Source organism: Cyclospora cayetanensis, unplaced genomic scaffold, assembly GCF_002999335.1.
Source record: "Cyclospora cayetanensis isolate NF1_C8 unplaced genomic scaffold, CcayRef3 CcayRef3_contig_104, whole genome shotgun sequence".
Classification (NCBI taxonomy): domain Eukaryota; phylum Apicomplexa; class Conoidasida; order Eucoccidiorida; family Eimeriidae; genus Cyclospora; species Cyclospora cayetanensis.
In genome coordinates, this window is record NW_020312042.1 from 18,914 (window position 1) to 32,482 (window position 13,569).

At 52.1% G+C, this 13,569-nt stretch overlaps 1 protein-coding gene across 1 annotated transcript; it reads left to right on the top strand.

Annotated features, from left to right (window-relative positions):
* Positions 1-3,872: 3,872 nt before the first annotated feature.
* On the top strand, positions 3,873-6,217 carry LOC34619788. Its single transcript, XM_026338450.1, has 2 exons — positions 3,873-4,150; positions 4,423-6,217. Exons 1-2 carry the CDS (start codon positions 4,131-4,133, stop codon positions 6,215-6,217), a joined length of 1,815 nt encoding a protein of 604 aa, XP_026194235.1. The 5' UTR covers positions 3,873-4,130.
* Positions 6,218-13,569: the final 7,352 nt, after the last annotated feature.

A 13,569-nucleotide genomic window follows, 5' to 3' on the forward strand; every position in this document is an offset into this window, starting at 1 on the left:
CGTACGTGACGGAGGAGCAGCTGCGAACTTTGCCACCTGCAGGGTAATTTGCTCAATGCCGGTGTCCATGAAAGGTGTTCCTGGAGCTCCTTGACGATTTTTCTCTCCCAACGCATGCCGTGCCCGAAATATCTATCTTCACATATGCATTTCGCTGGAAACTTACCCCGTTAGCGTTGTTAAGGTGTAGATGTAAAGGCTCTTTCAGGTATGACTTTCCTACCTTCCTCCAGATGCCTCTCTTGGGGATTGAAGAGTCGATCGGTATGCATGAAGAAGCTATTTGCATACATCCAGTACCTCATGAGGCACGATGGCAATGCTGAGCTAGTTTTTTTGATATGCTATTAACCCTTTACTTACCTCGCGTAGTAAAACGCTCACACATTTCAGCGCTCCGACGACAGCGAACCATTGCGCCACGGAGGTCGCGTTGGCTTGGTGCCCCCTTTGCTGCTGAAATATCTGTGTATTTTCTTCTGTCCTATCTTGGCAAGCTGATGCACACTTTGCCTTTCTATATTTGCATTCTTTCGCATTTCTGAATGTCTGGTGTGTGGCGACGGGGAAAGAACTTCCCGTCTGTCCAGTACATAGTTGGTCTCGATTTACGAATACGGAGCGTATGGGTGTTATTGAAAAGGGTGGGCGAGTATGTGGAGGGTTCACTTATGCTTGGGCGCTCTCTACTACACTGGTTCTTCCAAGTCAGAAATTGTCAAGATTTGATCAGTTGGTTCTTTTGCTTATCTTATTTATTGTCGAGTACTCTTAGTTGAATAAAACGACGCACAGAGTCGTGTTCATGCGCGCTAGATTCTGTGTGCGACTAGCTGTGGATACTTGGAGTGCTTTGACGGTGTAGCGACGTGCACCCCAGCTATCCTGCTCCCATCATGTCAGCAGTTCATTTGAGGAAAAGGAAAGAGACAGCAGGGCGTTCTTTGGAGGACACTAAATGGCCTTTTATCATGTTTGTATTTAGTCTGGAGTTGAGTGGTTTTCTTGACAGACCCGAGATGGAGCCTTACAACAATTGCCTACCGTTCGGCGCAGGCACACTACACGCATCCAAATGCTCCACAATTAGTTGAGCTGCCAAACATATGAGAAAAGACAAACCAATCAGTCAAAACTACTTAATCCTAGACAAATATAATCGAGTGGAAAGTGTTATGGCGTGGCTTGGCTTGTTGCAGACGGGTTCACTGTTTCGGGGTGGGACCTGGAGGGCCTAATCACGCCACTTATCAGAGGCAGCAGCAAAATGTAGGGCTGATTCCAAGAGGTCTGAGGCATTACTGGCAAAGCACACAGACTGTTGATGCCCCGACTTCCCCCCGCAACTCAGACGGCAATTGGCTAGTGCACTGGGCGACGGCGGTAGGGGGCACGAGGACGTGCCTTCGGCTGCATGGTGTCTCTTTGCGTCTGGAACCAGGAATAATGTGCTGATATTCCTCAGGGTTACATTTGACAGGGCCTCCGGAGTCCCTGAAATTTATGAGCGCATGCACGGCCACACGTGCCGAGTAGGGGGGTCAGGCCAGTGCTCGGGCCCCGTGTGCCTCGTGCCCGGAGGTGGCCAAACCCTCGGTTTTTACATCTCTTTGGAGGTATGTTGGCTCGAGCGAGGAATAATACGCACAGTCGTTCGATATCAAGGGACATTATTTTGTTGTCGGGAATAATACGCGCAGTGATAGCTCCCCGAGGAGCAACGCTGGCTCTCCTCCTGCAGCTGCCACTGCGCAGTAGCGACGGGCGCCTCTTGAGCAGAGGAGCTGCGGGTCCGTCTTCCCACGGCTAGTATGCCTCTTTAGGGAATTCTTTGGATTGTTTTGGCGAATTGATGCATCGAGTTGCAGGCGTCAGCAGGCGGCAATGCTGCGCTGCTTGTTCGTTTCATGCCGTATAGTGGGGGCGCGCTGGCTTCAGTGCTGCTCTCAGAGCCTCTCCTGCCTGTCGGCTGGCTCTCTCTCTGACTCTACCCGGTAAGCGCTTCGGGAAAAAGCAGTTAGAGAATTCACAATTTTCACACACCCGGCTCCAACGCTTTCTGTTGGGGCATCGCGGGGGTATCCGTAGTACCGGGCCGCCCCGCACTTCAGCTACGCAGCGCGTGTGGGGGCCTGCGTCATCTCCTCGGTGGTTTTTCGGCCCATCTGGGGTTTGTTGCCTTGGGGGACGCCTTTGTGGGATTGTTGAATCTGGGGGTTCTCACAGAACTCACTAGGAGTGGTGCAGAGCAGCAGGGACAGACCCGATGCGCCTGGTCCTGCCAGCTGCTTCAGTCGCCTCGTCAGCTGCTGCACTGCTCCAGGACGGAGCGTTTCTCTCATCGAGCAGCTGGTTCCGGGGGCCCTCTATTTAGGGGATCTGCGCTCTGCGGCTCAGTGCCGAGGCAAAACGCATCCCCAGCCAGTCACAATCCGCATCTCGGTGGAGACTGGCGCAGTGAGGGCTCTGATCCAGCCCGTAACTTCCGCCCCCCCTCCCCTCCCTGTATCTCTGAGGCCTCTGTATTCCTCGGGATACGCCAAGGTGGCTCTTAGGCCGCTCCTATACGGGGCATTCCGACACCGTGTACCTCCCACTCGCAGCCCCGCTGTGCAGTGTCTTATGGTCGATAGAGGAGGGAACCTAGCACCTCTCCTCCAACGCCCGGCTTCCCGACGCTCACTCATTGGCCTCGACTTTTTTAATTGTCCGCCGACGCTCCAGGGCTCTGTCTCTTGCCGACGGTTCCCAGCAGCGCGGCTCTGAGGGAGGCACTTTTACCGCCAACACCAGCAGACACTCAAAGAAGAACGTCTCAATCAAGCCGCTTCATCGTCCTTATCAGTTCCCAAGCATTGTTTTTCGCGCCGCGCCTGAAGTCCTAATATACCCCCATTGAGGTTTGGGGCCCCGCGCGAGTCGCGCAGCTCATTTCCGTGTATGATCGATCACCCCTGCATACTCCTTCCGTCCGGCACCGAGTTGTCCTTCTCTCTCTTTCTCGGCTTCCCTGCAGCCACACGATTCAAGCAGCCTACGTAGCTTGCGCGACGGTAGCAGGGAGTCGGGGTGGGTGCATTGCGCTCCCAAGCAGTCTGCATCGTTGTCTTCGCGGGGGCTGGTGATCTGTCAGCTGACTTGCTATGAGGATCGACACCGCGGGAAGTAGTGCCCAGGCTGTGGCAGCTTGGCCTCGCGAGGCCTCTTCCGTGGAGGAACCCCTTTCCCACAGTGGGGACGTCTCTGCGGAGCATGTGGAAGAGCGCTCTGGAGAGTTAGCCGAGAAGAGTTCGGCGGTTGAGTCGCACATTGCAGGGGAAGATAAGGAATTTTTCTTTGAACGGCAATACCATGCAGCAGCAGCAGCACCGCTTCCAGCAGAGGTACTCTCTGTATTGGATACCCCGATTGTCAACAACAGGGACAGCCCCGGAGGCCTTTTAGGCGACTCCGAGGGCGCAGTGGGACTAACTGATCTCTCCAGTGCCTCTGGAGCAGATCCTGAGGATCTCGCGCTGAAGTCTGTAGACTTCCAGCAGCACAGACGCATCTCCCTGGCGGCTTCCTCTTCTGCCGTTCCGGCGGAGGCTTCTCTCTGCGAAGCACTGCCTTCGGCTCGCTTCGAGGAGGCCCCCACGCCTGCGGGTTCAACTTCAGGCCTCTCCGAAGATCACAACAGCTCAACGGAGTGCGGCTTCCTGCTGCCTCTGAAGCCCTCGAGGAATTGCGTCGCCGCTGCTCCTCCTCCCTCTCTCGAAGCCTCAACAGGAGTAGAGCGCAACAGCACTGCAGCAACGCATGAATCGCTTTACAGTGCAGAAGGGAGACAGGGCCCCCAGGCCTCGCATGCCTGGGAAGGAGAAGTGGCTCGTCGAACGCGTCCTCCACGTCGGGCTGCTGCTGCTGCAGCAGCAGCAGCGCACACCCGGCGACACTCCGAGGAGGAGGCCCCCGCGCCCCCCCCTCTGGGGCTGAGGGCCCCCCCTCTGGGCTCCCGTGTGGTGTCACGGCTTCCTGGCGTCAAATACTGCCACTCACGGAACGCCTGGATCGCGCGCTGGTCCGAAGAGGGCCAAGAGAGGTGGAAGACTTTTTCAATCAAAGCATGCAAGGGATTTTCCGAGGCTCGTATGCAAGCCGTGCAGTTCCGGTGAGAAAGAGAGAGAGAGAGAGCGAGAGCGAGAGAGAGAAGGCGACATTCCCAACACAGGCGGGGAGGGTGGGGGGGAAGGAGCGACTCCCAATGTGACTTTTTGTAGGGCGTAAAAGCCGTGGGTGTGGTGGGCAGCTTCTTTGGCTCCTAGTTCGCGCCCCTCTCTGGCTCTGCGCCCTGAGTGCTTCTTTTTCGTTTTGCCCGGTTTGACGGTCCTATTGGGCAAAAGGCGAACTTGCCGGCTGTGCCTTTTTGTCTGCCGTTCGCAGATGGGAGAAAGTTCGCATGAAATACGCAAAACTCATGAAGCAGGCAACCCCCCAGCCCGGCCTAATTGGCACTGCCCCAGCCGAAGGCCCAGTGGAGGCCCTTGAGATGGACGCGGAGGCGGCAGAGCTCGCAGCAGCGCTGCAAATGTACGGGAAAGGCTCGCATGTCAGAGTGCCAAGAGGGAAAGCTGGCGCGGCTGCTGCTGCACAGAGAACTCGCAGCAGCAGCCCCAGTTCGACTACCAAGGGGGCCCCAGCAGCAGCAGCGGCAGCAGACCCCAGTGCGCGACAGGGCCCAAGAACCAAACGCCAGGGTGGTGTGCAGGGGGTTTCCAAGACGCTTGTCGAAGATGCCACTCGTGGAATGGAGCTAAGAGGCTCGCCGTCGAAGAAGCTGTGCTCAACTCCATCGCAGCGGCAACAGCAGCAACAGCAGCAGCAGCAGCTTGTTGACTCCCATCAGCAGCTAACTGCTTCTCAGTGGGCGCTGCTCCAGCAGCACTTACAGCTGCCAACTTCCCACAGTGCCAGTACCAGCAAGACTGCGAGTCCTGTGTGGGCTGAGAGCGAGCAAGGGCCTCCTCCCGCCTGTTCCCCTGCTCTTTCCCCAGCCGGTCCCCCACCTCAAAAAGCTGCCCTTCTCACACGCCGCGAGCTCGAGGAGGCCCTCATTAAGTCAGAACCAGAGAAAGGGATTTCCGGCGAGCATTCACTTTCAGAGTTGGACCTGAAAATGCAGCTGTTGCTGCAGGTGGCCATGCGGTTGCAGCAGCAGAGCACGGAGCAGCAGGATTCGGCCCTCATGATGCAAACCTTCAAGGCCCTCGTGCAGTACCGGCAGGAGCGACAAGAAGAAGTCACCACGGGGCCCTTGTTGCACACGGCACAGCAACAACAACAGCAACAGGGAAAGGATCGTGGTGGCACCACCGACCTCGAGAGTGGCCTTTTGCGCCTTGTGGCGAATTCGGCGGGCCGCTTGGGGGGCGCCCGTGGGGGGGCCGTACGGGGGTCAGAACTGAGAGCGCTTTCTGGCTCAAAAGAGGGGGCCTCCTCTCATGACATCGCATCTGTTCTGGGGATGAGGGAAGTGTCTCCTTTGTCTGCCAAGCAGTCCTGGGGAGAGGCGCCCGCAGATCAGGGCTTTGTGGAGGGTTTGAATACCTTGACGCGCTTCCTCGCCGACGAGAACCGGTCCTTGTCAACAGCAGCAGCAGATGCAGCTGCTCGTGGGGGGGGCGTTATCGGACTGACGAATTGGGTAACAAGCCCTCTGACACAGTCCACGCGCTCTGGTGGGGAGTCTTGCAATGGGACGCCTGGGGGCCCTGTTTTCGGTGCTGAGAGAGAATCCTTCGAGGGCCCCCTGGCGGAAGACGGCGTAGATCTCCAGCCATGGCGCCGCGCAGTGTGTGTGATTTTAGAGGACGTGCTGGAGAACTGCATTTTGGAAGTGGGATCCCAGCCTCGGGAAGGCGGTTCTATGAGCCTGGAGCGCCTGCAGTTTGCGCCGATGGTCGGTCGACTGAAAGCCCTGGCTGCCCGCAGCTGCAGCAAAGCGGAGCTGCGGCCCTTCCTTCGCTTATTTTCTCGCAGTATTCGGCTGGGCCTGGTTCCCAGCAAGCAATCCGAAGACGTTCAGCAGCTCATTCTTGATGCTCTCGGAGCCCTCGATGATGCCCTTGCCGCCTCGCGGGCCCCCCCACCGCTCGCACTGGCGACGCGTGGGCATCTGGACTCTGTGGATACTCCTTCTCCGTTCACGCTGCTCCCTGCGGGGAGCGGGTTTAGCTAAGCCTTTTGCTTCCGTGGCTTAGGCGTCTGCGGTAGCAACCGCTGTTGACGCATTCCTCCGTCATCTCTCTCAAGAAGATCCGTTCGTTCAGTCTCGCTCCTCTTTCTGCACCTCGGGAGAAAAGAGGAGACCCTCTGTCTGAACCTTCTTACGCTCTGCCGTCCATTCAAAGCCCCGGCTCGGCTGGGGAATTTCATCCGAGTTATGTCTAGTGGTTTCAAGGAGGCGCATTTTGCGGGTGGTCGTGCAGTTTGTGGTCGGTCCTGTAGTTTGTTTTGCCTCTCGTTATTTCTTCTGAGTAATCTCTTTATTGGAATTCGGTGCTCGTGCATTTGTCTCTGCACCGTACATCCCAGCTGAGAGGGAGCAGCTACTCTGTCCCGGGTGTATGCGGATCTTGGCTGTTGTGTGTGCCGCTGACAGGCGAAGCGAATGTATGTCTGAAGCGGGTTCTGTGTGCGTGCAGCGGCAGCAATTCCTTCGCCGCTATGAATGTGGAATGTATAGCTTATTGCCTCAGCCTAATCAGGTTGTTGCTTTCTTATATGCATTATTAAGGCCCGCATGCGCCAGTATCTCTCTACCGTCCATTTCTCTATCCGTTCTCGTATTCCGATTCCATCATAGCTGATTGCCCCATCCATGGGCATGACGGCATAGCTGCAGCTTCAACGCTTGTAGCCTGATGTTGCTTACCGCGTGGCCCATTCTTTCCCCTTAGATTGCGTGCCTTCGTCATCATTCGTGCCACCTTCTCCTCGGATACACAGGGGAGACTGTGTTTAAGTGGGAGATAGTAGGAAGGGGAACTGAGTGGCACAGAGATGGGGCTGCTGAAGGCAGCAGCTTGTGCTCTCATAGTCCTCTGGATTGAACCACCACGTAAACAAACACGTTTCAGTGGGAGCTCGCGAGGAGGCTATGTTTGTAGCTGGCAAGTGCAGTAGTTTTCGTGTCTGGGGTGGGGCCTTAGGGGCGCTAGAGCCCCCAGACGCAGTTCCCCCTTGTGCTGTGTCGCAAGCTGAGGGGGCACGTAGCATCGCCTGTTTCTTCCAAGTCCATCGTACTGATGGATTCGGGGAAACTATTTGGACAGTAAGCGTGGCTTGGCTTTGGAGCACTAGCATGTCCAGCGACCATCTTGCTGGAAAGGTTGGTGGAGCCTATCCTACTTCTTCAAGCGGCCAGTCGGCGTCTTGTCCCATCGCTCATAGCGTACCGAGTATGCGTGGGCACCCAATTCTATCCAGCTGAACAAAAGTTTAAGTTCATCCCATACCTAGGCGTTTTTGTCTTTCCAACGACGCTTTGGATTTACCTCCTGATACAGAGTACCTCGTGTTGCGTAGTGCAGTGTTTGAGTTTCACCGCTTCCCAGACTTCAGGCCAGATCATAATCCAGGTTTATATACTGCAACGGCAGGTCTTTTACATAAGGAGGTACACATTGGTACTGGTGGTCGGTGGGTACACAGCATGAAGCCGAGAGAGGAAGGTGCCGCATTGCGCGGCGGCCTGTAGCAAAATTCTCTTAGTGTCGATAGAAACGATAATGGGGAAAGTGAAGGGCAATTCGTGGTAATGGTTACCATGACGATTTACTGTCTCAAATATATTTGCCGTGTATCCATTTCTACTTGAATATAGCATGCACACGCGGAACTCCGTGATTGAACGCCATGGAGTCTAAACTGAAGGGATAAGCACAAGAGTCAAACGTGATTGGTGGGAATAAGCAAGGCGAATTTGCAAATGGGGCTACTGCGATAAAGGCTCAGTCTCATAAAGTGCGTCCAAATTCTTTAATTCTTCTTAGTCCATATAAGCTCCTGCAAGTTGACATGGCTGGAGAAACATCCTCTGTGGGTTGCAACGATGCATACACGCGGGACAGATGTACCTAGGTGGCTTAGAAGGAGAAAGCCCTTTCTTGGTAAGTGTGTGAACTCTGCTACATCGCTAGCAGAAGGACCACATTCATTTCTCCCCAGCAAAGCCAGTTTCCTGTACAGTGATCTTGGTAGTACCTCAATACGGTGTGGCAGAGCCTTCTTGCGGGCTGGCCAGCAGAGCAGTGAGAGAAGGCTGTTCTGAGCATGCGTCCCACCTAGGTAGCCCTGCAACAGACTCCTCAATAAGGAATTATGTTGATTGGCTAGGCGAGATCCTGTAGGAAGGCACAAATGCCAAGGGGGATTTTGCAACTTTGCAAAACAGACAAGCTCCCTGAAGGCTGGCCACTTGCTGGTCGCCAAGCTCACCTTATTGAGATGATCGTTGGTTCCGCCCCAACCTAAACTCGACAAAATCGGAATTCCTTATTGTGCAAAGAGGAGAATGATTGAAGGCAGAGAAATTGTAGGAAAAATAAAATTGGAGAAATGAACCAGCATCTTTGGGCAAGCCCAATGTTGGTGTTGAAGAACGGAAGGGGGGCACGTAAGTTAGCTTCAAGTCTCTGAGCCACATCAAGGTGAAGCACGAGTTCCTGCCGTGTAACATTAGCAAATCGCTCGACAAACTACAAAGAACAACCGTCCACTCACCATCTGACTTCATACACGCCCTCTTCCAAATCCCAATTCACCCGGATGACAGGCACGAAACGGTGTTCTAAATTGGCACTCGCAAATTCGGCTATAGCTGTATGCCGCTTGAACCTGTAGATGTTCCCGCTGAGCTGCAACAGTGAGCTACTGAGGAGATAAGTGAGCATAACAAGGAGGGGTGAATGGTTGATTACATGGACAAAGTCTTAGTGATCACCTGACGGTTCAAGGGCACTCACTGGGGCTAAGGGGCGCGCTTCAGCTGTTGCGGTACAAGCAGTGCTACAAGAAGGCACACATGTGCGCAGGCTCGTGTGCAAGATCGTGCTTTTGGAACTCTGGGACTATGTTGCAGGAATCGACAGATCCGGCAAGAGTTCGGGCAACAAAGGAGTGGCGTTTTACGCACCCACAAAGAGGTTGCGAAGTTCTATGGCTTCGCATCTTATTACTCATATTCCATTTACTGGATTACTCTAAGTACTGCTCATAGACTGATTCACTATAGAAGACTTTGTCTGTGACGTCTACATAGCGGTCAATGTCGCAGCAAGCACGTTTGTCAGCTCTTTGCAACTTCTCCGGTGCTAACATCCCCCGATCATGAGCGCGCAATTTCTTTTTACAACCTCTGCAAGTGGTGTAGCAAAGGGGCTATTTTCTCCCAAAGGCGTAAAGGCTCTCCAAAAGAAGAAAGTATTGCTTTTTAATCTAATCTCGTTACCATACCTGAGCAGCTGTATCTATTGCAGGAAGCGGAAGTCTATGCGGAGTGTTGGGACGTTGAAAGAATGCCAACGCTATTTGTACGAATCTCATTCTGGTGTATTAAGCGACCAGCAGTCTTTGATACACCTCAAAAAGACTTTCGGGACACGCATTATTTTAGAGTCATTGATGGCTTAGGCATCTCTCGCAGTCGACTCTACAAAGCGGTATATCTAGGCCCTTACCAACTTGGACACGGAAGCGTTCTCATGACGTGTCAAAGCTTCAGTATTGTCCAGCGTTACGCTTCTTGTCTGCGATGATTCACACTTTTTATTGACATTCCGTGCATCGTATGCATTTGACACCCATCATTTCGCTGCTACTGCCAGATTTAAAGTTGCGGGAGGGTAAAGCACTACCACGTTGGGTGTAATTTTCTCTGGCTCAAAGCAAAGCAGGAGCTCCCTTGCCGGTATTCTGGCTTTGATCCAGTGTGCATTTGTGTGCTGAGCATATGACTATGCTCATTCTGACCATGGTGGGGTTCACACTAAAGTGAAATAGCTTTCACAGTCTTTGAGTGACCTAGAGTGCTTCCCACACCAGAGAAGTATGTCTTGTCGTGCTCTTACTGTGAGCAGATTGAAGCCACGCAATATCTCCAAAGCTGACTATTTACAAACCTTTCCAGTTCCTGAATGGATGAGGACTGATCTGACTGAAGTTTATTTTTGGACTCCCAAAAGTCAAGGGTCTGGAGAGCACCTACGTCTTTGTTGAAAATCTCAGCAAGTGTGCCCATTTCATCGCTTGCTCCAGCTCTCTCACAGCTCAGGAGGTCCAATAGTCGTTATTATCTCATTATTGGAAGCTTTGCGGACTTCTCAGGATGACTTACGGATGCGGATCCAAAGTTCTAAAAGTGCGATCTGGCAGGCCTTCAAGACCACGTACGCATTGGCCATGATTAGACCGATGAGAATGACTGAGGTAGATGAAGAGAGAGAGTACCGAATTACAATGTTTTGCAGTATTTGCACGCGTGTTCACACAAATATATTTGCTCTGTTCAATTTTCTTTCCTGTGCTAAACAGTTTCAGGATTTGACTGTGCTCTAGCGAGTAGATATTTGGCGGCATCGCTGGTGTACACTCGAGATCTCCTGTCAGATCCGGGCCTGGATTTGATTGCCCGAAGTTGGCGGTCACTCATAGGCCGGCTGAAGGATTCAGAGAACAGCTGGTAAGTGCACTTAAATTTATGCGCAAAGCTACGTAGGATTAAGTACGAAAAAAGTAATAATGAAATAAGCGGCAGTGACATATGTGTTTTCGAGCCTGGACATTCGGTCCTGGTGAATCGGCAGGGTTTACTAAGTGCACCAGAAGCAAACCTGATAATAAAGTTCAAGGCCAGGTAGCTTAGACCATTTGTTGTTGTCTCACGATCAATGCTCTTCCTTTCTCCTTCGATATCCCTCAATGTTAGTGGTGCCACAGAACTACCATATTTTGCTTCCGAGAGAGGTCTAAACTCGCTTAATGAATAGGGAACCATAGAAAGCAAGAGAGGTGCTGGATTCTAGGACCATTGAGCGCGGAGTAAGCAGTCGAGGAGATTTCACCCTGGAACAAGGTGGGACACGCCAGCCTCAGTGACTGAATGGTGGAGCAGCTACGGGCTTCAATGTTGCAGGAGAGTGGTAGCTTTGTTTAATTTTCCAAGGTTGGTCTTCATGGACGGTATGTGTGATGTTCTCTGATGATTGTGCTTCCCTCGTTCATCTATTCTTTTGAAATAGTTGCTTTCCTCGTGGGTACTGCTTGAGAACTTATCTGGTTCTACGGGTAAGGCGATCTCTCCATTCAGATTTGTCTGCAGGCACTCTCAGTTATTCCGTCCTGTGAAATCCGCAATCGTGTATATTTTGAGGAATATACGTTAAAATTGTTGCTTGCAGCTGGTGTGAAAGCATTCAGGCATTGTTGTATGAGGCACGGAGGCACTGCTGGAGTACTGTGCACCTCCATTTCCTTGAATGCCTCACTTGTCATTGATTTTTTACAGCAGGAGGTTTACACAGTTGGGAGCCCATCAAGCCGCTGGGGTCTTGCCATCTTGTTCTATCGTTCGCTGTTTGTTCGTGTAAATCCTTCCTTCTGTTTCTCTGCAGGTTAATGCATTCTTTCCCCTGATTACCCTCATCATTTTGCTTTTTCCTGCTCAACTGGGAAGCTGTGGTACCTCAGGACCTCTTTCGCTATTACATGCTTTCTATGCCATGTCAGGCAGGTGGTGAACACGAGTCAATGTAACTTCAAGTACGCGAAGGGTGTTTTAGGACGGAAGATGATGAAAAGGGCTAAGCTTCGCTTTTCGTAGTTTTATACCGCACTAATTATGTTACTTGAGACCATTAGTGTGTAGGTGATTATTTGGCATGCCTTTTGTTCATTATATATATTTGCAGAAAACTGTCAGTTCTCCACAATAGGACGCATTGCTAGGTTACAGGCGGTAGTCAGTCAGGCACATACATTCCATCCACTATACTGCACATATTCTTAGAGCGATTCTTTCACTTTTCCACATCAAAGATTACCATTCGTCATCTGGTGCCCATAGGGAACAAGCTATGTCAATCAAAAACCCTGCGAGTAAGCTTCCTCCAATTTCATTCAGGGATGACACCCCGCCATCCCACAAGGCAACAGGATGACGGGTTGAGGCGAAAATGCTGAACTGGGGTGCATCTAGCTGCACGCATGAAAACTTAAGTAGAGCCACCTTTAACACTCTATCTAAGCCCTCCTAAAGGAGATACTTGACTCCAAACGCTAGCTGTTTTTTAGTGGTTTCCAAAAGAGCTCCTCCCTCTGCGGGGACCCCTCAGATTTCCCGAGATTAGGGTACAGGGACATTACATGCGCGTACTCGCGCTTTCTCATCACTCCAAGCATTCGCAGCTAGTTGCAAAATTGCTTCTAGTGCACAAACCCACAGCAATGCGTCCTGCTGCATCCAGCTAGCAGTACGCAGCAATTAATAGGGCATACGGGCAAACACACCAACAATTCGAATCCTTTCTTATCCTTATTCAAATATAACTAGTGTAGTAGAAAATGCCAATAGCTCAGCCAGCTACTCGCCCATAAAAGCCCTTTAAACAAACATAGCGTGCCACAGATCTTGGCAAGAAAGCGCTAGGCATGAGCAGCAGTGGGCAGAAACCAGGAAGACACAATGCGCGCAATCAATACTAGAAAATTGTGCGCAACCGCAAGCTGATACAATGTTGACTCGGCCAGCCTCAACCAGGGCCTTGAACTGCCCAGACGAGCACAAAAACGAAGACGAACAGGAGAGCTTGCACTCTGCTATGATCTATCTGCAGCCAAGTATGGCATATGGGACTCAGAAGCACGTGATATTTGTGCCAACTGCTTGTGGGAAGGTTTTGCTGGCTTATCTACAGAACTAGAATGTTCGCGGTCGCAGGTAGAAAAGTACGCACACAACCTAAGACCAGTGCTCCTTGAACGCAAACAACAGCGCGATCACACTAACATGAAGTTTCTTGACATTTTAGTTAGAATGATTGCCGTATTACTGCAGCTGCTAAATCTATGACGCGTGCTGTCACATACCATAATGCTCGTTTGGAAGACTCCATGCTCCCTTCCTGAGATTCTCGGGAACCTCCAGTTCGATCTCTACGGCTGCACAAGTATATTCAATTTACCTGATTAAGACACTGATGTTAGCTGGAAGAATGAGATGGACATTCAGTGATACTTGTTGGGTTTCTGCATGCAGCTGCTACTGGCGAGAAAGGGCCTCAGCCCCGTGTAGAACCCTTGCCCTCTCACCATTTTAGTTTACATTCCAAATTTTCAGCACGCATTCAACCTGCCAGACGAAACCGGGACCCCATTTGCTGTGTGCATTTAGACTAATTTCAGAAATTATGGCCCACGGGGCGCTCTCCCGTGACGCCCCGGGTGAAGCGGTTTTGTAGTTGCTCTTCCACGTGTGGCATGTGGCCTTTGCAGCAGCAGCTGTTGCAGCAGCTGCTGGTGGTGGTTGTTGTG